This window comes from Ictidomys tridecemlineatus, chromosome 7 (assembly GCF_052094955.1).
Source record: "Ictidomys tridecemlineatus isolate mIctTri1 chromosome 7, mIctTri1.hap1, whole genome shotgun sequence".
Classification (NCBI taxonomy): Eukaryota; Metazoa; Chordata; class Mammalia; order Rodentia; family Sciuridae; genus Ictidomys; species Ictidomys tridecemlineatus.
The window spans coordinates 180560272-180588142 of NC_135483.1; the positions used below are offsets into that span (position 1 = coordinate 180560272).

A 27871-nucleotide genomic window follows, 5' to 3' on the forward strand; every position below is an offset into this window, starting at 1 on the left:
GAAGAATTGTAACTTGAATTAGAAAAATGATAGTGAGAAGTACAAAAATAGATTCAAGAAGTAGAAGTAGAATAGACAGAACTTGGAGAGGGTATGTGTGCATGGCAGGAAAAATACCTCATTTTCTAGTGAAGATATGTATACACAATTTAATGAAACGGGACACTGGAGGAGAAAGAATCTGGGTATGAAGAGAATGATCAACACTTTGGTTTTAGACATGTTACAATTTAAAATTCCTAAGAAAAAAGTTGAGATGTCAAGCAGACAGTTGGCTATTTGGATATGAAGTAGAAAACAAAATAGGCTGGAAATAAAACTTGATAACACATCAGTACATAGGTGGAATTTAAAACTGAGGAAAGAATGGAAGAGCAAAAGAGGAACTAGGACTAAGCCCAAACATCCCTAAGACTATTAATTACTTTTACATCACTGCGTTTCTCAGTCCAGCTTCAATTTTACTTTTCAGCAGACACTATGCATGACTTCTTTCATCTCTTGCAAGATTCATCCCCTCTATCCAGTTATTAGACATCAAGAATATCTAAATGCTCCATCTTAAGTGCCTTTCTTTTCTACCACTACAATCACTTTAAGCACCTCATTCAAAACTATCTATATGGCAGAGACATACACATATATATTCATACACAGGTTATATCTACATATTCAGCCTCGACTACCCCTGATCTCTAACCCACGATATACAATGCCTATTTAACATTCTCTCTTTGATATCTCTCCTAGTTGAAGACTTGTCATGCACTGCCACCCATAAAGAGGCATTTACACAGAGCTGAAATTTGGAGAGCAATATCACAAAACTGCTACAGAACATCACTCCAAAATACAGCATTTTGCAATCAATGCTTGATGTGATGGCTACATATGGGATGCAAGCAAATGCACGACAAAAATACCCTCCATGCCTTTTAATGGAGACGATTAAGAGAATGACGAAGAATGATCAAGACAGAGAATAAGTATCATGTCCAAGACCTGATGAATATAAGACAACGAAGTCACCTAATCAGACAGTAGGCCTTACTAGGGGGCAAGCGGCGGACGAAGACAGCCCCAGAGAAAAGGGACCAGGTTCGAGATGCAGAAGGAGCAAGTGACAGTACAGATCAGGTCAAAGGAGAGAGAAAGTCTAGGGGAAACACCCAAATAGGGTACCTGTGAAACCCAGAGAGTGCAGAGGAGCTGCGGGCCGGCTGAGCAGCGGCTGGGCGAACTCCACAAGAGTGAACGCTGAGTGGGCGGACTGCACCGGGGAGGGGGGTAGAGAAAACGGCTCAATTGAGAAGCTGCCCTGGGCGCCTTACCTGAGCCTGAGGGTCCGAAGCCCCGGAACAGGCCTGCCGGAAGCACAGAGTCCGCGTGGAGGGGGAGGAGCCAGGGGTACAGAAGGAAGGGTCACTGAGCCCAGAAAAGCTAGGCGGCTCACTCCCCCTACACAGAGAGAGCGGCTGATGGCGGGAACTGTGACCACACGCAAACACGCACGCACGCACGCATACTCGACGCGACCAGACCAGGCGCGTGCGCGACGGCTGCAAACTCCGCCCCTCTTACGTCTTCGCCCCGCTCCAGCATCTAGAGACGCCCAACCCATGCAGCCCCGCCCCTGCTGTGACTGTAGTACGCATGGGCACTTATCACTTTTTTTTTCCTTCCCAATTTCGACCTCCCATCATTTCCCTCCTACTCAACCCTGTTGGGCATGCGCAACGCTTGTCCTCCCAAGCCTGTTGGTCTTTTCCCGCCCTTCCTTTGCAGGAGGGACAGAGTACGCACTCCGCTAGGGATACCTGCTTGATTCCAAGGAGTGCGGGAACTAATAGGTCACAGAAGTCCTTTTGGTCTTAAATTTTCAAGGGGTAAAGGACATACTCTGGGACTGTTAACTAGGCCGAAGGCCCGGAGGCGGGAAGAGGTTGTGTGGGTGGGGTCAAGGGTGAGAGGTCAGAAGGCAACGAAGGGGGCGGAGCGAGTGGAGGCGGATGGCGGCTCATCTTCCTTGGCGGCGGAGGCTCTGAAGCTGGGACGCGGGTCGGGCGCGTCCAACGAAAGAAGGAGAGCAGCGGCTGCCCCAACATGCACAGCCTGGCGACAGCAGCGGTGAGTGGCTGGGCCCACATCCTTCCTCAGCCCCGCCGTTCGGCCTCCCCTAGTTCCCTGCGTCGGGCCCGAGTCTAGCCGCTTCTGCTCCCCGCCTGCGAGTCCCCGGCCTCCTCAACACCTCTCCGGGACGGTGTTGGAGCCTGCCCCCACTTTTCTCGCCGGACGCCTCTCGCGGCCTCCCGCGCGGCACTTCGTGTTCTTTATTTTAGCCGGCGGGGCCTGGTCCTACGCCGGCAGCGCCCTCTGTGCAGCCCCGGCCGGCCATTCATTGATTCATTGCGCTGGCCGACAGTTTCAGGGCACCAGTCGTGTGCTGGGCGCTGGCAGGGATGAGGGAAATTCCATGATCAGACCGACTCGTCTGCTGCGCTTCAGACTCAGCGCCTAGGCACATCGCAGCGGGAAGGAAATGGCCTCTGGTTCTAACCAGTCGCTGTGCATAGAGGCCCGTAGAAATGCATAATTAATGCATCTGACTTGTGGTTCTCTGCATTGAAAACCTTTCTCGCATAACTCGTTCGACCAAAGTGATCTTTAAACAAGAAACACGGATAGTGTAATTCACCTGTCTGAAACAACTCTTGTGGCCTTCCTATTGCACTTAGGTAAATCTGGACTTCTCCGCATGGCCTGAAAGGCCCCATGTAATGTGGTCCTTATACACATTTACCGCTTTGTTTGATGCACCTTCTGGCCTCTATGCCTGGAATTTCCTTTCTACCTCTCCAAGCTTACAAACACATAAAGCATATGAATCTAACTGGTTCCTTTTCTCGCGTGTCTCCACCTAAATGTGCTGCAGTGAATTTCCCCGAGCACACTATAGAAAGTACTCGTGACTTTTCTGTCAGAGCAATCTTTACAGCACTCATCCCAATGTGTAATTATTGGATTTGTTGACTTGTTTGAAGTCTGTCTCCGTTGTCTGTCTCCCTGTTGAGTGCACATAAAGACTAAGGGCAGGGACAGGGATAGTGTGAAACCTGATAACTTCTTTTCCTCAATGCCAGGACAATTCCTGGTACAAAGTAAAGACTCAATTTGCCGATTTGAAAGACTGCTGATGAGGAAACTGACCACTGGGAGTTCATAACCATAAAGGGGAAAAGGGATCGTTTGATTTGTGCACACTCCTCTGAAGGCCATTTCCACTTTGATTTCACCGAGTCATATACTAAAGTTGCATTATGAGGAAAAACGACAAACACAAAATAGAACACAAAATCTGCCTTAATTTTAAATATAAAATGAAAAATTCAGCTGATTATAACTAAGCTATAGAAAACATTGTTCTTGAAATTTGATCTCTGTTGTCTTGGCATTTCCAGAACCAGTGATATCTGGGCCTCCTCTCACCATGTTTCTAGGTGTTTGTAACTATTCAAAGTGGAGAAGTATCTTTTTTAGCTCTCAATTAAGTAAGCCTAATTTCTTTACCTTCTCTGTTATTTGAAATTGTACCTATAATTTGAGAAGAAGGAAGTTGGGAGGTATGGTTCCTGCTTGTAAGGAAGAGGCTGAATAAAGGAAATCCTTCCAAGGTTGGCTGTCAAAATCTGATTGTGTCCTCTGCATGATTTGTACCTTTGATTCTGGCCTCTGTGTGGAATGCCCTTCCTACCTCTCCCCACTTAGAGACACATTCAGCATGTGAATCTAACTGGTTCCTTTTCCCTCTTCCCTATACCTCCCCAGACTCTATATTCAGTTTGTTTTATTTTCAGTTGCACCCTAATGCATTTTTTTAAGTACCCTTTTTTTTTTTTTTTTAAAGTACTGGGGCACTCAACCACTGAGCCACATCCCTAGCCCTATCTTGTATTTTTATATAGAGATGGTCTCACTGAGTTGCTTAACACCTCACTTTTGCCGAGGCTCGCTTTGAACTCTGGATCGTCTTCTCTCAGCCTCTGGAGGCTCTGGGATTACTGGAGTGCACTACCACACCCGGCTTAATGCATCTTTTGAACAGCCATTAAAACTGTAGTACATTACTTAAATATTCAATACATGTTTCTTAATTATTTTACAATTCCTCATGTTAGCTTAAAGATTTGAATTTTTCTTGCATTTGCACTTGTTATGCTGTTTGCACCACTCATACAAGGATATTTAACTAGTGATGAAACTGAAACATAAAAAGTTGAGCCACCTCCTTCTCAATCCCTCATTTCTTTCTTTGTATTCTTCTGTTCTGAGTAAAAGGCCAGTAATGGTGTATCATTCACTAGAAATTGAGAAGAGTTAATACTTGCAACAGCGCCTACAGTACGCTAAACTAAACAGCAGGAAAATCATCCCTGTAGGAAGGGAGACAGAAAGTACTATCAAAGAAGAATGTAATCACATGTGAATGTAGGATGTTCTTCATTAGTGGGAGAATAAGTGATTTAGAGATACTTGAAAAAATATCTTAAATTTTACCTTCAGTAGTATTTTACTGTACTAAAAATTTATACTTTAGTTAGTTCTTGTCATTATGGATATATCCTATCAATTTCATTGCTGTCGCCAGAAACTGTAACATCCTTCTGAAATTATATTTTGAAATCCAAGTGGAAATGGCCTTCAGAGGAATGTGCTCAAGTCAATTTTCTCTCTATTAAATGGGAACAGAAGTACTACACAGAATTAGTCTAAAAAATAATAAGAATAACAAATTGCTCTCCACTTGGCTAGGTTCGCTTACTGGTTAAATGACTCTTGATTCTTTTCTTGATAAAGTAACGTACTACTATGTTGCTTCAGATTAATAGAACTACCGATCTTCTTGTGCCATAGGTCTTCTGTAACAGAGGTGTTTAGTTATGCTAGTAAAATAGATAAATGTAAACCTTTATGTGATGCATTAGATATGCATTTTTTTGGGCTGGGGATGTGGCTCAGGCGGTAGCGCGCTCGCCTGGCATGCGTGCGGCCCGGGTTCGATACTTAGCACCACATTCCAACAAGGATGTTGTGTCCGCCGAGAACTAAAAAATAAATATTAAAAAAAAAATTCTCTCTTTCTCTCTCTCTCTCTCTCTCCTCTCTCACTCTCTCTAAAAAAAAATAGATATGCATTTTTAAAATTCTTTTCACTGATTTCTGTTGGGAGTTTTAGCATCTGTCAACTTTTGTGTTTCTCTCGCTGTCCAACTAACCAGCAGCATCATTAGTTGTTTTATATCTTTGTGTTGAAGCTGTGATTGACTCCCAGATGCCCTCCCCATTGACAAGTAGACAAGTAGAACTATGCACTCTACAGTATCTAATTCATTGTTTTCTCCCAAGTCTCCTACTGAAGCTCTAAGCAAGTTGCTGAACTTTTCTTAACTTTATTCATCCATTTTTTAAAGTTATCTTGGGGAAAAAAAAAAAAACCATTTAGCTCTTAAGTTAATGAGGATAAGATTTTTAGGTTTCAGTTTGATGTAGTTTGGTTTGTGATGCTGGGGATGGAACCCAGAGCCTCATGCATGCAAGCAAGCATTCTGTCACTGAACTACATCCCTAACCCTAGAAAGTATATTATATAATAGTATCATTATTATGTTGACGTGCAAAACCACATGTTGAGTCACAGACTTAAGATAATAATTTTCATTTCAAACTAATCCTATATTTTATTTACTGTGACATTTTCTTTTTTTTTTTTATTAGTGACAGGGTCTTGCTGAGTTGCTAACTGCCTCACTAAGTTGCTGAACTGGCTTTGAACTCGTGATTCTCTTGCTTCAGCCTCCTGAGCCACTGGGATTATAGGCATACACCACCTCGTCTGACTTGGACCTTTATTTATTTATGTTTCTGAGAATTGAACTGTTTGCTAGGCAAGCGTTCTACCACTGAGCTACAACCTCAGCCTTACTGTCCATTTTCATTGGTAGGAAAATAAAGAACTATGGCCCTTAAAACATAAAGTGATATTGATAATTTGGCTATTTTCTATTTAAGAAAGTCATCAACATCAATTTTTTAATTTACTCAAAGAGGATGTTATCAGTAAATTTGAGTGTGTTTTATTTAAAATAACTTCTAAATATCTTTCTACTTTTCATATTAAATGTTAGGATATTTCATAGATAGAAGACCAACTGTCTGTATCATCCTGTTTGTGATACTTGTAATTAACCATTGATGTCCCACTTTCGTAAATGTCTTGCCTGTGCTGAGCTTTGTGGAAAGAAAAATAAAAGTGTTACTCAAAATACATTTTCTGCATACACACCATTAAACAAAAATGGGGAAACATGCCTGCCATGGTGGCACTTACCTATAATCCCAGCAAACTCAGGAACCTGAGACAAGATCATAGCATGTTCAAGACCATTCTGGTCAACTTGGCAAAACCCTATCTCAGAATAAAATAAACACTTGAAAAAGGACTGTGGATGTAGCTGAGTGGTAGAGCTCTTGCCTAGCCTATATGAAGCCCTATTTCAGTCCTGAGGACCAAAGAAAAAGAACAGTTCCCTAATAAGTTTTGATAATATTTTTTCTTTTTTAGTTTTGTTTTTAGGTTTCTTTTTTTCCTTTTTTTTTTGTTGTTGATAGACCTTTATTTTATTTATTTATATGTGGTGCTGAGAATCGAACACAGTGCCTAACATATGCCAGGCAAGTGCACTACCACTGAGCCCCAGCCCCAGCTGGATAATATATTTTTAAACACAACTGTTGAAAGGACTATTGACTTTAGCAGGTTATAATTAAAATGCAGTAATGTACATCAGCCCTTTTAGTTGTAGTTGGACACAATATCATTTATTTTTATGTGGTGCTGAGGATTGAACCCAGGGTCCTGCACATGTGAAGCAAGCGCTCTACCACTGAGCCACAACCCCAGCCCCGGTAAAACACATTCTAAATCATACTTCTCAAATAATTTTGTGTCTGAGTATGTAATTGAACTGTTTATCCAAATCCAAATTAGTGCACTATGTCAGAATACTAAACTTGAAGTTCGGTAGATTCTTTTTATATTTTATTTAGAGACAGGGTCATGCTGAGTTGCTGAGGCTGGCTTTGAACTCACAATCCTCCTGCCTCAGCCTCCCAGGCTACTGGGATTATAGGTGTGTGCCACCAAACCTGGCAAAGGCAGCCCTGATCAGCAGAAAATATTCATGGGTACCTAGGACTGGCTGAAAAGGACATTAAAGAACTTTCTGGGATAATGGAAGTGATCTACATCTTAATTGTGATGGTTACTAGATGTATAAATTTGTCAAAATTCATTGACACATACACTTAAACTGGCATGCTTTGTATGCAAATTATACCTCAATAAAACTGATGTCTCAGAACTGAATGAAATAATTTCTAAGGTAGAAATGACTAAAGCCAGTAATTATTTAATTTAGTTCCTGCACTTTAATAAAATTGAGACTTGAAAAGTTAATGACTTATCCTAGGTTGCAGAATTCTAGAAATGGCTAATCTGGGTTTTAAAGCCATGCAGGCTTGCAATTTAGTGTGCATTCATTCCATTTATGCACTTATAGTTATTTGCAAATTGAGGTCTTTTCTGTTTTTTTTTTTAATACATTTTTGTATTTGATTCTGCAAGAAGTCCATGAATTACCTAAAATTATGTGTAGGTTTTTACGTTTTTGTATTGTGTGTTTTTCTGAGGAAAAGACCCATATTTTCTTTTTTTTTTTTTTAATTTTAATATTTATTTTTCAGTTTTCAGGAGACACAACATCTTTTGTTTGTATGTAGTGCTGAGGATCGAACCCGGGCCACACACATGCCAGGCCAGCATGCTACCGCTGAGCCACATCCCCAGCCCCCATATTTTCATTTGATGCTTTTTTTTTTTAGTTGTAGTTGAACACAATACCTTTATTTTATTTATTTTATGTGGTGCTGAGGATCGAACCTAGGGCCTGAACATGCTAGGCGAACGCTATACTGCTGAGCCACAATCCCAACCCCTTCATATCAACCATAGCTTCAGAAATGTGTTAGTAGATTAAAATAGACCTTTATCATCTGAACTAGAAATCTTTAGAGAGTTTGAGACAGGATCTCACTGTGTTACCCAAGGTGACTTGAAATCAGGCTCACCTGATCCTCTTGCCTTAGCCTCCTAAGTAGCTGGGACTACAAGTGCATGCTACTACACCTGGCTTGGTGATCTTTAGAATGGGATGAGGAGGAAATCTGCCCACTGTTTCGCTGGTTGTAAAATGAGGATAATAAGTACCTTTGTTGTAAACCTTAAATAAAACTGCCTTTAAAAATACACACAGTTCCCTCTTCTTCCTCACCCATTCTACCCCTTGTTTCACTCCCCATCCCCTTCTAGGAAGAGTTTAATTTTTAGATATTCTGTTTTTGTGAAAGGTATACCTAAATAGTCCTTGGGATTCAGAAAATAAGATACATTTTGCATTTTATTATCATCATGATCTAATAAAGACCAGGGGCAGTGGTGCAAGCCTGTAATCCCAGCAACTTGGGAGGATGAGACAGGAGGAATGCAAATTTGAGTTCAGTCAAAGCAATTTAGCAAGCTCTAAGCAATGTAGCTATGCCCTATCTCAAAATAAAAAGTAGATGGGTTAGGGTTGTGGTTCAGCAATCAGGCACTTGCCTAGCATGTACAAGGTGCTGGGTTCGATCCTCAATACCACATACAAATAAATAGTTATTGTGTCCAACTACAATTTAAAAGTGCCAAAAAGTAAAATTTAGCCCGTGTTTCCATTCATCTTTTAAGGTAATGGAAAACTCTAAATAAATAAACATATACCCTTTCTTCTGGTAGGAATAACAAATACTATAGTTTTTGAGTTAGAACCTATCTGCAGTAACATGGAAAGGGTAAGTACTTGAACAATACTGCTTTTGCTGGAGGAATGTTCTTTCAATCTTCTTGTTGCCCTGGGAGCCTTTGATTCATTTAGGAGCATCACCAGTCAGAATTGCAAAGCAGCTTTTAGCAGTTTACTGTAATAGAAGTTGTAAGCTGCATGATAATTCAGTCCGGTTTTGCCAACTTGTGGTTTATTCTATTAGGCAAGTGAAATAAGTACCAAGATAAAAGCTTCTAATCAAGTTTCCATTTATAGAAGGCCATCATTCAGGTTAGATAGAGGAAATTTGAGTCCATCTCAAAGTCCATCTTATACTTCTTCAACAAAAGCAATTCTTTCTGTTTTCTTTCTATCTATGCAGTGGGTAGGTCTTCATTCCATCACACCAAAATGTATTGGGAACTTGTCAATATTATGAGAAGCTGTGTAATACACTTCAAGAAAGCATTTGCATATACAGCTTTATACCTGGATGAATTGAGCAAGTCAGCTCTTCTGAGTGTTAGTTATTTTATCTGCAAGTGTAGCTCACCTTTTTATCTACCCATCCACCCTTTTATTTCCTCATGATTTGGTAAATACTCCATGAAAAACTATTGGGCATAGGTGATAGAAATCACCATGAATTTGTAGAAGTTTATAAGTTTAGAAACAGCAATTGTAATAATTTTTTTAGTCTGTCATCTCATTTTCAAGATGAGAATAATTAAGGATCTTAAGGTTACAAGGCTATTTGGCAAATGTGGAGAATTGTAGAAATGCTCAAATTTAGGAGGAATGTTGCAGTTCTTCACCAAAGCAGTGAAAGCATGTTTTAAAATTTTGCTTAATTCTTATGTTAGTAATAATGGATGCTTTGAAAGGGATGGACATGCAGTGTATATGTAAGAATCATTTGGGGCTGGAGCAGTAGCTCAGTGGCAGAGCACTTGCCTTATGTGTGAGGCACTGGGTTTGATCTTTAGCACCACATAAAAATGAAACAAATAAAGGCATTTTAAAAAAAAAGAATCATTTGGAGGGATCGGGAATGTGGCTCAGTGGAAGAGTGCTTGCCTGTCATGCACAAGGCCCTGGGTTCAATCCCTAGTGCCATTTAAAAAAAAAAAAAAAAATCAGGAGAAAGAACTTTTCCATGTTGTGGGTTTTCTGGTCCATGGAAAAGGTTGCCAAAATTAATAAGAAGGAATCAGTAATGGATGGGAAGAGTATAATTTTTTCCCTCTCAGTAATTAATGGTTTGAACAAATGTTTATGCAGAAGCTTTTGTTATATATAGTGAAACTTAAAGCTCCTATGTAAATCTCTAGCCTTGGAAATAACTATTGTTAACATGTGTCCTAGAAATGTGGTATGTAAATAAAAGAATATGTTTGTATATATTAGTGGAAGCATGTTATACAGGTTATTCTGTTCCCCCTTTCTTTCTTTCTTTTTTTTTTTTCCTGTTAGTATATATAGAACTGTCTTTACTAAACTTCATAGTATTCATTATAGACATGCACCAATACTTATTTAACTAGTCCCTTATTGGTAAATCGTTGTCAGTTTCTGCTTTTAAAAAGCACAACAGTAAACATCCTGGTGTATATTCAGTAAGCCCAAGTAAACTTGGGATAAATTCCTAAACATGGAATTATTAATGCATGTGAGCATTGATAACTGACAAATAGGTTGAACTAGTTTACATGAAGAGTATATATTAAGAAAAGCTCCCCTGATGTTTATGAAAAATACATTTCCTCTAAAGCACTGTTACAGGGTAAGATTTTGTTCAATTCTAATTAACTCACATTTTCTTTTTCTTTTCTCTTTTTTTCCCCTGAAGCCTGTGCCTACTGCACTGGCTCAAGTAGATAGAGAAAAGATCTATCAGTGGATCAACGAGCTGTCCAGTCCTGAGACAAGGGAAAATGCTTTGCTAGAGCTAAGTAAGAAGCGAGAATCTGTTCCTGACCTTGCACCCATGCTGTGGCATTCATTTGGTACTATTGCAGCACTTTTACAGGTGAGTATATATCTCTGAGTGACAGTTCAGTCAGATTCATTGCACTTGAATTTTTCTGTGCCTTTGCTTAAAGAACTTTGAATACTTTAAACGGAGGTTTTTTTGTTGTTTTGTTGTTTTTGTTTTTTGTGCTGGGGGATCAGAGCTTTGTGCTTGCGAGGCAAGCACTCTACCAACTGAGCTATATCCCCAGCCCAGAACTTTTTTTTTTCATAGTAGTAGATGGACACAATACTTTTACATTACTTACGAATTTTATATGGTGCTTAGGATTAAACCCAGTGCCTCATACATGCTAGGCAAGCACTCTGTCACCAAGCTACAACCACAGCCTCTTATAAGAACATTTTGCATAGAGGTTTTAAACTTCTTTGTGAGTCACTTTGGTTGACTTACTAATAATTTCTGGCCGGTGATTAATCATTATAACTTAAAGCAGGATGACAAAAAGAGAAATTATAAAAATATAAGGGTCCCTCAGGTGACAGACTCAGTAGCTGCAGAAAGAAAAAATGTAGATGACTACAGTTGTTTCTGTAGAATCCTCCTAGAGACACATGTAGAAATGCCTTAGGTAATTAGTCAAATATGTTTGTGATCAAAGGATAAGAGCATTGTTTATTTCTACTCCTTCTTTGATACTTCAGTTTTTGTAGTATACATGTAGTTCAAAGGCTTTTTTGTTTTTGTTTTTGCTTTACTTTATTTGAATTAATATTATAATTAGTAGTACTTTAATATGAATTAATTTTATAATTAGTTACTCCTTGTTCATCTGGTGCCGATTTCCATTTTTTAGGAAATTGTAAATATTTATCCATCTATTAACCCACCCACGTTGACAGCACACCAGTCTAACAGAGTTTGCAATGCTCTGGCATTACTGCAGTGTGTGGCATCACACCCAGAAACCAGGTAAATGCTTTGAGTGAGTTGGTAGGGGGAGGTTTATATTGAAAACAATTCTAAACTGTTGCTGCGTGAAAACAGAAGGGATGTGTAATGTGGGTTTTTTTGTATCTTCAGGACTCTTACTTTTTCCCATTCATGACAATGAACTTTAAAAGAGCAATATTCATACCACAGGAAAGGTGATACAGCTGCTTCTCCATCCCAAATCTATCATAGACAACTCTGCTATACATAATATATAATAGTAATTCGTAAATATTATTTAAGCCTTTTTCCCCACTAAACCCTTATTTGACTTCAAAATCCTACTCAACATAGGATTCTAGGAATTGGCTTGAAAGTTAACTTTTTTTTTACCATTTTTGCATATCTGGAAAATTAGGAAAAGGGAAATAACCTGTTCAGGAATCTGTTTTATGGCTCTCATGGTCCCTGGAACACTTGTTAAAGCCTTTTTTCTCTTTGTCCAGTTTTCTTATGACATCTCAGTGTTTTGTGGCACTGTGACCTTTCAGAGATTTAGAAAATTAGGAAGAAAATTATTTTTAAACACTTAACAAAAATCCAAGAGTAATTTGTTAAAAATCTTGGGTGTTGATTCTGCTACAGGTATAACAATAAATAATACAAAGTAATAGACTGGTTTTAAGAATGCTTAGTATATTTGAAATGCCCTAACAAAAAAGAAAACTGCATTTAAACATAGCATATCAACCTTATGATGACTACTTTGTCTTGTCATCTTGGTTTATAAGTTTTATCTATTCAGTCCTAAATTAGGTGAGGAGGTAACCTAGGAGAATCTCCTGGGAACTTAATAGCATTTAGTGATCTGGGGGTTTTTTGTTTTTTGTTTTTTTAGTTGTATGAACACAGTACCTTTATTTATTTTTATGTGGTGCTAAGGATCGAACCCAGTGCCTCACACATGCAAGGCAAGCGCTCTACCACTGAACCACAACCCCAGCCCCAAGTGATATGTTTTTTAAATTCACAGTTGGCTATTTTAAGTTAAACAGTCTTTAAGGTACATGGTGCTGATTACAGAGAAATGTGTTCCCTTATCCACCCTGCCCTGTACTAGTATTGTTCAGTAGAGGCACCATTGACATTTTGAATTGGATAAGTCTTGATAGTGGGAAAAGAAAAGCAAGACAGGACTGTCATATGCATTGTAGGATGTTTAGTTGCATCTTTGGCCTCTATCAATTGAATGCCAGTACCTTCAACATCCCTTAATTCTGACAACCAAAATGAATCCAGATATTGTTAAACATTCCATAGGAGCTAAAGCACCCTATTTGAGAGCCATTCGTTAAAACTAATGACCCATAAATTTCCTTTCTGAGGATTGTTATAGGCCTTACAGAATTAACTACTTGGATTTGAATGTTCAAAATACTTAGAAATCGAGCTGGGATTGTGGTGGGTGGTAGAGCACTTGCCTAGCACGTGTGAGACCCTGGGTTCAATCCTCAGCACCACATAGAAATAAATAAATAAAATGGGGATATTGTGTCCAACTACAACTAAAAAATAAATATTAAAAAAATACTTAGAAATCATCTTCAAGCTCTGAATGTGATTTTTTTTTTTTTTTTCTTCCAGGTCAGCTTTTCTTGCAGCACACATCCCACTTTTTTTGTACCCCTTTTTGCACACTGTCAGCAAAACACGTCCCTTTGAGTATCTTCGGCTTACTAGCCTTGGAGTTATTGGTAAGTTGTTAGGGTTGTTTTGTAAGCCTGAAATCCTCATTCTGAAGTGGTCTAAGTTGAAATATTTTGTCTTGCTTCTTGTGACTTATTCTTTTTGTCTTTGAATTTATCCCATTCATTAATAACTGAGTTATGGGAACACGATAAATGATTGTCAAACACCATACTACATGTTGTAAGACTTTGAGGACTAATATTTAGAATTCAGTTCAGTATGTATGTAGAAACATTTGCTGGCAAGGGAGAGTAAAGAATAATAATTTGATTCAACAGAATATTATTACAGGAATAAAAGTAATTCTGGACTTACCTTCTTTTAATGTTTTTTTTTTTTTTCCACTTATAAGCTCTTCTCCCATAAGTTGAGAGGTTTACTTTCCACTACTTTACCTAGTTATTTTTTTCATGCTTCAGTTAGTGTTTTTATGTATAATTACTGTGGGGAATATAGGTGAAATACTTATTGCTCAAGAATATAACATATCAACTATTTCAGACCTCAGACTCCTAAGTAGTAAGGAACTATCTTTGGAATATCTACTATATTATGGAATATAATACATTCAAGAAGATTTATTTTCCAAATAACCCTTTCTTTCTTAATGTCTTTTAAGTTTTTTGCTTTTGTACTAACCAAAAAAAAAAAAAGAATACTAATTACACAGACTTGGTAATGTATTGTTTTAATGCTCAACCTGTGTTTGTGTCCCTATAATTATAGACCATAAATCAGGAAATGATTTTAAAAGTTGGTATTTCCAAGATGTATGTCTCAAGTACATTTTATTCTTCTAAGGAGTAACCATTACCTTTTTTTTTTTTTTTTAATTGCTGGACAGCATGTCTTTATTTTATTTTTTTTAATGTGGTGCTAAGGATCGAACTCAGTGCCTCATATGTGCAAGGCAAGCACTCTGCCACTGAGCTACAGCCCCAGCCCAACCATTACCTTATATGCTTCAAATGAATGTTTCTGGTTTTTACATCTACCAGTTGGTACTCTAATTAGAAATTTTTCCCAATAATATTCTTTTCTGCCTTTAAGCTACCAGAATTTTTCATGTAGGGCATCAGTATAATTCCAGCCAAAATAAAATACTTAGATCCTTAATTCTTTCTTAACTCATCTTACTTCTGCTTGTTTTATTGACCATTACAGTGGGGTGGTAAATTTATGAGATATTAGGATAAAGGTTAAGAATGAGGAGATAATAAAGTTCTAAGCCAGCTTTAGCAACATAGACCTTAAACAACTCAGTGAGGCCATCTCTAATAAAATATATATGTATTTTTTATATATATGTATATATAAAAGAAACTACCAAAAGAAGCAAATTAAATCAAACAAACAAAAAAAAAGGTAATGGTAAAGACTGACAGTTAATGAAAAATGAGAACAGAAAAACAAGAGGTAAAAATCATTGAAACCAGACTGGGAATGTAGCTTAGTGATAGAGTACTTGTCTAGCGTACTCAAGGCTCTTCTTAGAACCATAAAAAAGAAATAAGTGAAACCAAAAGTTGATTCATTGGGGGAAAAATCAGTACAGATTACAAATATGAATGAATGAGGGTACATCACTTGACTCTTCAGACTTTAAAAGGATAATAAAGGAATATTAACAGCTCTGCTTAAAAATTAACAACTTAGATGAAATAGTAAAATTCTTTAAGAGACACTATTTGTCAGATTGCACTCAAGAAATAATAAATACTACATCAATGTTTATAGCAGCTCAGTTCACAATAGCTAAGGTATGGAACCAACCTAGGAGCCACAGCAGATGAATGAATAAAGAAAATGTGGTATGTGTACCCAATGGGATATTATTCAGCTATAAATAAGAATGAAATTATGGCATTTGCTGGTAAACAAATGGAAAAGGGAGACTGTCATGGAGTTGAGAGATGTAGCATTTTTAAATTGCCAATTCTAACTTGAAATAAGCCAATCTCAAAAAACCAAAGACCAAATGTTCTCTCTGATATGTAGATGCTAACACACACAATAATGGGGGGAGGTAAGAATAGCAGTTACTGGATTAGACCAAGGGGAATGAAGGGAAGGGAGGGAGGATGAGAATAGGAAAGACAGTGGAATGAATTGTACATAACTTTCCTATGTTCATGTATGAATACATAACCAGTGTAACTCCACATGGTGTACAACCACAAGAATGAGAAGTTATACTCCATGTATGTATAATATGTAAAAAACACTGTCATGTATATCTAAAAGAAATAATAGATAACTTGAGTAGTCTTGTATCTATGAAATTGCTTTTCTAGTTAAAAACTTTTTAACTTAGAACACTGTAAGCTCTGATGGTTTTATTAGTGTCCTATACCAGAAATTGAAAGAAGAAATAAACCAGTTCTGCACATTTCCACAACATAGAAGGAAGGGAAAACCTTTCAACTTTTGTGAGGCCTGCATTACACTGACCATAAAAGCAGAGACTACAAGAAAAGCAAATCACAGGCTAGTATCCCTCATGAACACTGGTGTAGAAATCTTCAATAAAATACTAATAAACTCAGCAATAAATAAAAAAGATCATTATGAACATAAATTTGGTTCAATTTTTTGAATATCAACCAATATGACCTGTCAACAGAAGAGAAAAGAAAAAAATCATACAATCATTTCTGTAGATAGATTTTCTGTTCTCAGATTTTCATATGTTGAAACCTTATCCCCTAATGTCATGGAATTTAGAGATGAGCCTTTGGGGACTCGATTAAATTAAGATGAGGACAGGACCCTCATGATGAGATTAGTATTATGAATATATAGACAAGGGGCTGGGGATGTGGCTCAAGTGATAGCACGCTCACATGCGTGCGGCCTGGGTTTGATCCACAGCACCACATACAAATAAAGATGTTGTGTCCGCCGAAAACTAAAAAATAAATATTAAAATTCTCTCTCTCTCTCTCTCTCTCAAAAAAAAAGTTTAAAAATAAATAAATAAGGACATAGACAATGAGTGATCTTGCTTTCTTTCTGTCCTTGCCACATGAGGGCACAGCAAGAGGGTATACATCTTCAAGTCAAGAAGAGAGCTCTTATCAGAACCCTTCCTTATTGGCATTGTGATATCAGGCTTCCAGCTTCCAGAACTGTAAGAAAATAAATTTCAGATTTTTTTCAGTTATGTAAGTCAGAAGTCTATGGCAGCCTGACCCAATGCACTGATCTTAAAATTCATAAAGAAAGTGGGTTGGAGGGTTTAGTGTTAGAGTGTTTGCCTTGTAAGCCTGAGACTCTAGGTTCAATCCACAGTACTACAAAAAATAAATAAAATTTACATGGAAAGACAGAGGAACTAAAAAATTCAAATACTTTTTAAAAGAAGAGCGAAGTTGAAAGATGTATACTACCTGATCCAGACCTACTGGAAAACTACAGTAGTTAAAACATTGTGGTATTGGATAAAATTAACTTGTAAATCATTGCAACAGAATGGAGAGTCCAGACATACATACATGGTCAGTTGGTGTTTGAAAAAAGTGCAGAGACAATTTAGTGGAGAAAAAGATTGTCTTTTCAACAAATAATACTATAAAAAATTGAATATCAATATGTAGAACAGTGAATTACGATCCATACCTATATTCTAAATTAATTCAGGACTGGGGTTGTAGCTCTGTGGTAGAGCACATGCCTTGAATGCGAAAGGCACTGGGTTCGATCCTCAGCACCACATAAAAATAAACAAACCATATTGTGTCCATGTACCACTAAAATATTTTTTAAATATTTATTTATTTTAGTTGTAAGTAAACACAACACCTTTATTTCATTTTTATGTGGTGCTGAGGATCGAACCCAGGGCCTCACACATGCTAGGTGAGCGCTCTACCTCTGAGCCACAACCCCAGCCCCAACTAAAATTTTTTTTTTTTCCAAAGAGAGAGTAGTTTTTTTTTAATATTTATTTTTTATTTTTTTCGGTGGACACAACATCTTTATTTTTATGTGGTGCTGAGGATTGAACCCAGTGCCCTGTGCATGCTAGGCGAGTGTATTACCGCTTGAGCCACATCCCCAGCCCCCAACTAAAATATTTTTTTTAATTTAATTCAGTATGGATCATAGGTCTACATTTTAAATCTAAATGAAAAAATTAATTTGATAGCTGCCTTAGGCCACATTAGAAAATTATTCATGCTGGTTGATGTGGAGTTTAGAGATGTAGCATTATAATTTACCAGTTCTGGCATTCCAGAAATTTCTCAAGATAATTGATTTCAGTTATGACAGATTCAGGTATTTATATAAAAGCTAGTGATGCATTGAGCAGCTTAAGTCATTTAAGGGGCCCTGCTTCCCTGTGTACAGACTGAAAAAGATGTCACTGAGCTATGTCCATCATCTGATCAGCTTTATCATTCGTTTTTATCAGTGACTAGAAACTCACAGAATAATAGAATGGAATGAATTTTAGGAGTCATCTGTTCTCGTCTCATTTTATTGATAAAGAAATAGATCTACAAAGGGAAAGTAACTATCAAGTTGGTAAACTAACTGGGGACACAGGATTATAATCTAGGTGTGTGTTTGTTTCTTGTTTGTAATTTTTTAAAAAATTTTTAGTTGTAGATGGACACAGTACCTTTATTTTGTTTATTTTATTTTTTTTATATTGTGCTAAGGATCAAATCCAGTGCCTCACACGCAAGCACTCTACCACTGAGCCACAACCCCAGCCCTGTAATTTTTTTTTTTTTTTTTTTGTAATTTCCTTAGTTTTGTCCTACAATATTTGTGCTCTTTGAGAAAACAGGCAATTAAATAACCTGGGAGTGGTGTTTCAAATTGACACCATTTCTTTGCTACCTGGAAATATGCTTTTATACTGATGTAGAATTCTCCCTAACCTAAAATAAGTCGAGGACAGATTGGTGGTATTGTTCTAAGATTGTCTAACAAGAATGAGAAACATTATTTAAAAGGTGGCTAAACCACCGCTAACTGTAGGATGAACCAAACTTGATGTCTGGTCTTTCGGTGATGACTAATAAAATCAACCTGTGCTTTTCTTCCTTTTTTTTTTTTTTTTTTTTTTAATAGAGGTGTGAATCTGATTCTTTGGCATAGAAACCTCAGTTTGTGTTCTGAGTTATTTAAATTCCACAACTAACTTGACGAGCAGTACAAAATTAATTTAACTTAAAATCCTGACTCAAAAATAATTTTGTTTGTCATATTTTCTTTAGGGGCCTTGGTGAAAACAGATGAGCAAGAAGTAATCAACTTTTTATTGACAACAGAAATTATCCCTTTGTGTTTGCGCATTATGGAATCTGGAAGTGAACTTTCTAAAACAGTATGTGCCTTTACTGGTCTACGTTGTTTTGGCTCTTGAACTGCTGCTTTTATGATCCAAGGATCACTTTCTGCCTCTTCTATCTCATTTTTCCCTCTGAGAGTTTTGTTGTCCTAGCCTTATTGTCTTAAGACATTAATGTTGGGCTGGGGATGTGGCTTAAGCGGTAGCGCGCTCGCCTGGCATGCGTGCGGCCCGGGTTCGATCCCCAGCACCACATACAAACAAAGATGTTGTGTCCGCCGATAACTAAAAAATAAATATTAAAAAAAAAAAAAGACATTAATGTTGTGTCCAAGTCTTGGGCCGTCCTAATGTTTTCCTTTTGTAGGTGGCTTGGCTTGCCTTTTTTTGTGTGGATATCTATAAGCTTCTTTATTAGTTTTTATATTCTTTAATAATCTGTATCAGATTTTTATTAGAAGAGCATATCTTTGTTTTTGTTTTTATGGTTTTTTAATTTGTTCTAGTCTCTTGTTTCAGCAACATCAGTTATGTTACTTTGTCTATCTTTCATACTCCCTCCCCAGCATTTTATATTATTTCACATCATTTGATTTTTCTCACGGCTTCTTTTCCATTTTGCTAACTCTATTTTGCAGTATCCAACTTCTGTTCTAATCACAATAAATTTTTTTAAATGAATGAATATTATAACATCAGACCTAAAGTATAGATAATTATTACTTGTTACTTCTTTTGGGGGTATGTCTCCATAGTTTCCATGTGGAGATTTCTATCAAGGATTATTATTTTCAGTGATAGATAAGGAGAAGTTCTATGAACTTTAAGTCAAGTACTTTACCTCCAGATACCTTTTTTATTTGGTACTGAGGAATGAACTCAGGGGCACATCCCCAGCCCTATTTTGTATTTTATTTAGAGACAGGGTCTCACTGAGTTGCTTAGTGCCTCGCTATTGCTGAGGCTGGCTTTGAAATCGCAATCCTCCTGCCTTAGCCTCCTGAGCCTCTGGGATCATAGGCATGTGCCACTGCCCCGGGCTCCAAATACTTTTCCAGTAAGTCCTCCATTCTGTGATGTGTATGTGTGTGTGTTAAGGAAATTTTTACCTCTGTCCACAGTTTTCTGCTTATACACACAGAAGACAAGTGACATGTAAACCTTTATTTCATGCTTTTCATAATTCTTCCCTAACTTTAGTTATTTTTATTAATTTCAGTGCATTTCAAGGACAGGATTAGAATGCATAAAACTGTATGCTCATCTTTTATTATTATTTGCCTGTGAAGAATTTGGTTTTGGTATTGTTTTTGTTTTTCTCTCTTTCTTTTTGCAGTACTAGGGATGAAACCCAGGGCTCATGAATGATAGGCAAGCTCTCTCCCTCTTAGCTATATCCCTAGCCTTGTGAATAGGTTTTTCAAGTTGACTTCTTATAACTATGACAGAAATACTCATTTCTACTTTGGTGACATCTCTTTAAATGTAGGCAAAACATCTCTGTTAAGAAAACATTTTCAGGGCTGGGGATGTGGCTCAAGCGGTAGCATGCTCTTCTGGCATGCGTGCGGCCCGGGTTCGATCCTCAGTACCACATACAAAGATGCTGTGTCCGCCGAAAACTAAAAAATAAATAATAAAAAATTCTAAAAAAAAAAAAAAAAGAAAACATTTTCCAAACTTATTTTATTACAGGATATTCTGTAAGTTGTATTTTGTCTGAAGACCAACAAGACTGAGATATAATGAAACCTTAATACATTAAAGAAAGGTCTTAAGCAGATTAATTGCTGTAGGAAATTAAGGGCGGGGCTGGGGATGTGGCTCAAGCTACCGCTCTCCTGGCATGTGTGCAGCCCGGGTGCGATCCTCATCACCACATACAAACAGCTGTTGTGTCCACCGAAAACTAAAAAATAAATATTAAAATTTTTAAAAAAAGGAATTAAGGGGGAAATATGTTTTAAATGCCATAAACATTACATATTTTGATTAGGTAATCTACATAATATAGACCAATGATAAATGAGTAGACAACACAAATGTTAATTAGTAAGTAATCTCATTATTCTTAGGCATGGTGTTCCTGTTTCATAAATACTAATTATTGCATAATTTGTTACATTTACTAAGTGTCTGATATGTGCCTTTTTTGGTACTGGGGAGTGAATCCAGGAGCACTTAGCCAGCCTCATTTTGTATTTTATTTAGAGATGGGGTCTCACTGAGTTACTTAGGGCCTCACAAGTTGCTGAAGCTGGCTGTAAACTTGTTTTTGTTTTTTGGTTTTTTTTTTTTTTTTTTAGAGTAAGAGATTTCTTTTTTTAATATTTATTTTTTAGTTATTGGCGGACACAACATCTTTGTTTGTATGTGGTGCTGAGGATTGAACCCGGGCCGCACACATGCCAGGCGAGCCGTAGCTTGAGCCACATCTCCAGCCCCAAGGCTGGCTGTAAACTTGTGATCCTCCTGCCTCAGCCTCCCAAGCCACTGGGATTACAGACTTGTACCATCACGCCCAATGCCAATTATTGTAACCACTATATGTGCATTATTCCATCAGATTCTCACGATTGTCACCTCCATAGCACAGGTGAGAAACAAAGGCTTAGGGTACTTAATTTACCTAAAATTTCATAGAAATGATGAAACATGAGATTTGAACCTAGACACTATGAATCTGCTTTGATCCACTGTGCTAACAAGAACAATTACATAAGTATTAATATTTTTCTGTTAATTAGAAAAATTTTAGAAGAAAATAACATATTCTAAATGCTATCCTCACAGCACAAATTCAGAAATCTCTCTTTCCTACCATTTGTTTCTGCCCTCCCCTTTGGAATAAGGTATTTGGGAAAGTTACTTATATGTAAAGTCGCATTTTCTTGAGTTATTTGGAAATCACCGTTTAAGATAAATACTACCATTCAGATTGCAATTGAATGTTTTAGCTTAAGTTTGTAACAAGGTATGTGTGATTCTCTTCAAATTTATCCTCTCCTATATTATATTTTATATCATATCAAATTATATCTTAGTATTCCTACTTTGTTTCTTATATTTCAACAGCGAGGTAAGGAAACAAGCCAGGCAAGGTGGTACAAACTCTAATCCCAGCTACTTGGGAGGCTAAAGGCAAAGGAATCTCAAGTTTGAGGCCAGTCTGGGCAATTTCACAAGACTCTGTCTCAAAATTTAAAAAAGGACTGGGCATGCAACCCAGTGGTTGAATACCCTGGGTTCAATCCCCAGAACTGCCCCCCCCAAAAAAAAAAAAGAAAAAAAAGGAAGAAGAAGAAAGGAAACAATGTATCTTAGGAGATATTAAAGCAAATTCATGTTATTTGTCATCAGCTTTTCATTTGATGATATCAAAAACATGGTAAAAACTTGATTGGGAAAGTGATTCTGAGGTTTGGGGGTTTTCTGGTTTGTTTTTAGTTTCAGAATTTTAATTTTATGAGAAATTTTAAATTTCACATCTGGAAAAAGTAGAGAAATTTCAGAATAATTAGAGTAAGTGGAAACTTAAAATAAACTAAGGATAAGCCTATTTCGAGAAAACTACTAAAAGTACTGTATGGTAACCAAGTATCCTCAGTTACCCCTGTTCTTCAAGCTCTGAATATTTGTGGCCAGTCTATATTCAGAATCCCAAAAGTATTCTCTGCCACCTGAGTCTTGTGTTTATTGCATTCTTCAGATTTTCAAAGGAATATATGACCTCTCTCCCACAAACCCACAGAAAATATAAGAACCTAGCCTTCTCCCAAATTTATCAGGCATATAACGCTGATCTTTCATCCACTTAATCCACATACTGAGGCTTTGCCTTTTTTTTTTTTTTTTTTTTTTTTTCATTTTTGTCAATCTTGGGTTTGTTCTTGTTTGGTGGTGTGGGGATTGAGCTTTGTCACTTGTTAGCTTTGTCACTTGGAACCTTATCCTGGCACTTTGATTAGTAGTTTATGCATGTCACATAATAGATGTTCTATAACCTGGATTTTTAAAAATCTGTAGGACTTGCCCTTTTATGTAAATTGAAAATAACAGTGTCTACCTCATAAGTTTACTGGGAAAATAAAATAAGGGTATATAAATCCTTTAGAAAAAAGTCCTGATGTATAGTGATGTTCAGTATGGTAATATTTTTAACTTTTTGTACTAAGCATATGTAGTAGAATAAGTTGTATGTGGTATATAGGGGTCTCTGCTTGTGCAATTTACTGATTGATGGGAAATTGAGTGGCCAATTGGTTAGTAAGTCTGAGCAACTTTTTAAACTCTTTGTTTTACTCCAGGTTGCCACATTCATCCTCCAGAAGATCCTCTTAGATGACACTGGTTTGGCTTATATATGTCAGACATATGAACGTTTCTCCCATGTTGCCATGATCTTGGTGAGTTTTTTCACCTACTTCATTTTCATCCTTGGCCCCTCACACTAGAGATTAAATCCAGGTGTGCCCTGCCACTTAGCTTCATCCCCAGCTCTTTTTATTTTGAGATAGGGTCCACTAAATTGAGACTGACCTCAAACTTAAAATTCTAGTACCTCAGCCTCTTAAGTAACTGGGATTACAGGTGTGGGCTATAATGCCCATCCCCCTTTGCAAATACTTCTGATCCCACAGCTTAGTCTCTTTGCAGTTGGCATTCAGCAGGTTTAGTCTTCTAATTAGAAATAGCAATTCTGGAACCTTTATAATGATTTTTAGACAATCTAATCTCCAATGTCAATTACAATTATTTTCTGTTTTGTGTTTTTTTTCCTACCTTTCCCCCTATTTTGGGCAAAACAGGGTAAAATGGTCCTGCAGCTATCCAAAGAGCCTTCTGCCCGTCTTTTGAAGCATGTAGTAAGATGTTACCTTCGACTCTCGGATAATCCCAGGTAAACATTTACAGGATTTATAATATTTAAGGGAAATATTCTGCTGATTGGACTCCACATCTCATGGCATAGATCCCTGAATCTTTAACACAGGAAGGGATATAATTTTATTTAGTTGGTTTTAGATAGAGTTCCTTTTAAAACCTAAAATTCCTTTTAAAATCTAAAATGCTAAATTTGAAAAATCCATCATAGGTATATCTTCCCAATGTAATTCTCTATCCTACTCTGAAATTCCAGAGTCTAGGTAATTGCAAGGGAAACCCTATGTAATGCATTACTCCTGTGGTTTGAGCTTTCTGTTGCTATTCCAAGTGGTCAGAAAGAGAAGTATACTTCCAAAGATCATCTTAGAAAGGACCATAACCCAGAAGACTCTAAAATTATATTTCTAATTCTCTGGTTCCTGTAAAGTCCTTTGAGCTAATTATTTCATCTCCTTATGTTGATAATCTTTGTCAGAAATCATACGTTGTAGATATAATTGATTTTAGAAATGTTTGACCTTTTGTTTCATAAATCCATTATTTATTTTGAAAGCTACTTGTTCAGATTCTGCCAAACCACATAATGGAGTGATTTCTGTATTCCTAGAAATAGGGATAACTGATTTAATGTGAACTTAGTCTCCTGCCACTAGAGTTATTTTTTGTTTGTTTGTTTGGGGGTTTTTGTTTGTTTGTTTTGTAGATGGACACAATACCTTTATTTTATTTTATTTTATTTTATTTATTTTATGTGGTGCCGAGTTTTGAACCCAGTGCCTCACACATGGTAGGCAAGTGTTCTCTACTGAGCCACAACCCCAGGCCCAGCCCTATTTATCTCTTTGACCATTTTGTCCTTTTCTTCAGTGGTTCTGTTTTCACTGTGATTTGAAAATGTGTTGATTTAATATTGTACTTGAATAAAATAGCTATAACTTTGTTTAAATTAGCTATAAAGTAGTTAACGTTTACCTTTTATAGGTTTTCAAATTTGACTTTCATTATTTCAAAGAAAATGAAATGTTTAAAAGTTTATGTGATAATTTTTGGTTTTGTCATGTATCCAATATTTTAAAATATAAAATTGAAGCAATTTCTATAAAGATACAAATTGGTAAAGCTAGTACAAAGTTAAAATTTATTATTTGTCATATACAAGTGAGGTCATCTGCTATTTAATATACTGATTTTTGAAATTATTTCATTTACTGTAACTCACCTATTTTCAACCTGAGTATTTTGACAGTATTGACTGTAAAAATATCCGAAAGCAGTTTAAAGTAAGTTATTACATCTTTTTTTTCCATTTTGCTTTTGCATGAAATTCTACAGTGGGGCATCATTCTGAAAATATTTACAGACTACAGATTCTGGAGGTCTCTGAGCCTACGAACTTATTTAAGGGATTTCTTAGTATAACTTGACAGAGCAGTAGATTCCCAGAATACTGTATACCTAAGAAAGCAACTCTTGCCTAGCCCCAAAATGTGGGTTTATTTGTTGGTCTTCCTGGTTGGTTTGTTTGTTTCTGATGTAGGGCACGTGAAGCACTCAGGCAGTGCCTCCCTGACCAGCTGAAGGACACAACTTTTGCCCAGGTGCTAAAAGATGACACCACCACGAAACGCTGGCTTGCACAACTGGTGAAGAACCTGCAAGAGGGACAGGTCACCGATCCCCGGGGTATCCCCCTGCCCCCTCAGTGATCCTCCCTTGTCCCCTCCCACCACTCCCCTAAGTTGGGGAAGGGAAGGGGAACCTAGGAGGAAAACAGCTCAGGTTTTATCACCGACTGGGAAAAGAGAACCTCAATGCTGAACTGCACTGGAGAAAAGGGGCAGTGTACTCCCGCTGAGGTGTACGGGCTGCCATCTCAGGCTGCCTTGAGGACCTGGGCTCTCTGCTACTCCCGGGAAATGGGCTCCTAACACAGCAGTCTGCCACCACAGCCCCAGGAGGATGTCAACACCAGCAAATGCTGTATTTGCAGCATGCCCAAGATGACCCTGCTCTTCCACCTCTACCTAGCTACTGGCAGGGAGGGGAGACAGTGGTGAAAGCAGCACTCTAGGCATGATGAACGCCTGGGACCAAGCCATGTGGCGTTTTTTACTTGCCTTCCTGGAAGACTCAAGATGTGTCTCTTAATTCTCTCTCTCTCAGTATTTGTTTACTTTGGATTTTTTGTTTTTAATCTCAGAGAGAGGTGTGTTTAATGGACAAAAGCTGTAATTTTCAGCAAAACTTTGTCAATTGGCACTGTTTACAAGTCTGTTAGCTGCATAAGCTTAATAAAAAGTTGGTCTGGGCATTACATCCCCTCTGATGCAGGCCGATAGCTGCATCAAGCTGTTGGGAGAAATGGGAGGCAGGGGTAAGATGTAAAGCCAAAGGACAGCAGGAACCCAACGCCTGAATACCTTCCTTCTGTCATTCTTTTACTGTCATTCCTGAATGCCACAAGGACCTTAACCTTGTTTTTGGCTTTAGCTGCTAGCTTTTCCAAATCTTAATACTTTTCCTTTTTCCACTTCCCTCCTATTAAACTTAAAACAGACGTCTTAATTCATCTGGCTATCCTGAAAGGGTATAGTATTGGGGCAGAAAACGGGTTGTGGTCTTCAAAGATATACTCAGATGACTTTTAAAAGGGAGGTGCCTGGGATTAAGGTGATTAGCCACCTGATCCCATTCTTTAAGTGTGAATTTCAACAGCTTCATCTGTCTTCATGATTGTACTTGAAGCAGTATTGATTGAATGAGTTTATTTTATTCAGATTTAAGATGGAGGGCTAGACTCTGCTCGCAAGTTTGTTTCTTGGGATTTTTTTTTTCCCCCTTTTTAACACAATTTCTTTGGTCTGGGAATTACAGGGTTGTCACAAAATATTTTTTCACTTGTTCATATTGTGTGGGAGAATTGTTCTTCGTCCTTTGGAGCTTTAGATGACTATTCACAATTTTCAGGCTTGAATCTATATCTTAGTGTAAACTGCCTTGCTTTTCCCTTGTTAGTACCTGTTCTTTCTCTCTCATTCCCATCTCCAGTCAAAGATGGGATTGTTGATTGAACTCTAGAGAGGGACCAAGTCTTTCTGTCCACATCTCACGAAATTGAATATGTCTTTGAATAAGTTTGGGGAGGGTCTATAAGGGGAAAGTTTAGAGAAACCTTTGCAGAGGCAGTTTTGCCAACCCAAGGGCTTTCAAGCCGACTTTCACAAAGGGAGCCGGTCTTATTAGTTGGCTTCTGTCTCTTTTAGAGCCAGGAAAGTAGTAATTAAGTAGCCTAGATGTAGGAAGGGTAGAATAAGCACTTATTCCCCTCCCTACCAAAAGGAAGAGAACCTGGACACCTCAGTAGTCTCAAGCCTGAAGAGGAGAGGTCTTGGAGAAAGCAGAGGACAGCATGGAATTGATAGATGTCTTGACTCCCTTCAGCCACAGCCTGCAATCTGAAGAATCCAACTAGGGTAACCCTGATTTTGACAACCGCCTTCCTGCTGAGCCAAAGTTTTCTCATTCCCCCTCCACTGGGGAAGCAGCTGAGGTCCAGGGCCTTGCTCCCTGGGAAATTCTCTGTCCATCTTTCGGTGCATTGGCCATGTTACTGTGCCAATAGTGTCTTAATTCTTATCCCATCTATTCTCAGCTGGTCTTGGAACCCACATAGGATTTAATGAGGGGGGGGGGTGGGATGGGTATTCTTCCTGTGGTTGGTCCTAATGTTACATGTATTATATAAAGAGACCCTCTCCCCTTATTTTGTGTTTTCCATCCCTCTCACTACCCCCCCCCCAACAGGATTGAAATAAAACGTGCTTCTGTTTTTATAAAAATATTTTTTTCCTTTTAACTGGAGATTTAATTCTGACAACATAGAGATAGCTAAGACATGTTGGTCAGGTGATTCATGTTGTGCCACACGCTCAGTCTGCCTACATATACTACATATACACTGCTAAGAGGGCAGTGGCAGTGATAGTTCTTTTTTGGACAGGTTATTGAGGGGTCTAGAAGACTACAGCTGATGTACAAATCTGAGAAGCTGAGATGGTACCCTTTATCTGAAAAACTGTTTCTTGCAGAGACAGAACCTCACCTCCAGCTTTC

General features: G+C 37.8%; 2 protein-coding genes across 5 annotated transcripts in view; one reads left to right on the forward strand and one right to left on the reverse strand.

The window, feature by feature from the left end:
- Usp37 (ubiquitin specific peptidase 37) overlaps positions 1 to 1556 on the reverse strand; it is an 84198-nt gene extending 82642 nt beyond the window's left edge. For 3 of the 4 annotated variants that reach the window (XM_021729932.3, XM_021729931.3, XM_040267811.2), the window contains exon 1: positions 1332 to 1555. The gene's annotated coding sequence lies outside the window, so the exon portion shown is untranslated. Of the gene's footprint in view, positions 1 to 1331 lie in introns of all 4 variants that reach the window. The other variant, XM_078018014.1, reaches the window with a different exon arrangement.
- A 149-nt stretch (positions 1557 to 1705) lies between these two features.
- On the forward strand, positions 1706 to 27597 carry Cnot9 (CCR4-NOT transcription complex subunit 9). Its single transcript, XM_005330470.4, has 8 exons — positions 1706 to 2127; positions 10765 to 10944; positions 11744 to 11859; positions 13465 to 13574; positions 18798 to 18907; positions 23179 to 23277; positions 23680 to 23771; positions 25296 to 27597. Exons 1-8 carry the CDS (start codon positions 2104 to 2106, stop codon positions 25462 to 25464), a joined length of 900 nt encoding a protein of 299 aa, XP_005330527.1. The 5' UTR covers positions 1706 to 2103; the 3' UTR covers positions 25465 to 27597.
- The last annotated feature ends 274 nt before the right edge of the window (positions 27598 to 27871 follow it).

Excerpts from the sequence above, each read along its gene's own strand:
- Cnot9 (XM_005330470.4), top strand. The coding sequence starts at position 2,104 with ATGCACAGCCTGGCGACAGCAGCG. Across the intron at positions 11,860-13,464 it reads GCATCACACCCAGAAACCAG|GTCAGCTTTTCTTGCAGCAC; the intron begins GTAAATGCTTTG and ends TTTTTCTTCCAG. Across the intron at positions 13,575-18,797 it reads TACTAGCCTTGGAGTTATTG|GGGCCTTGGTGAAAACAGAT; the intron begins GTAAGTTGTTAG and ends TATTTTCTTTAG.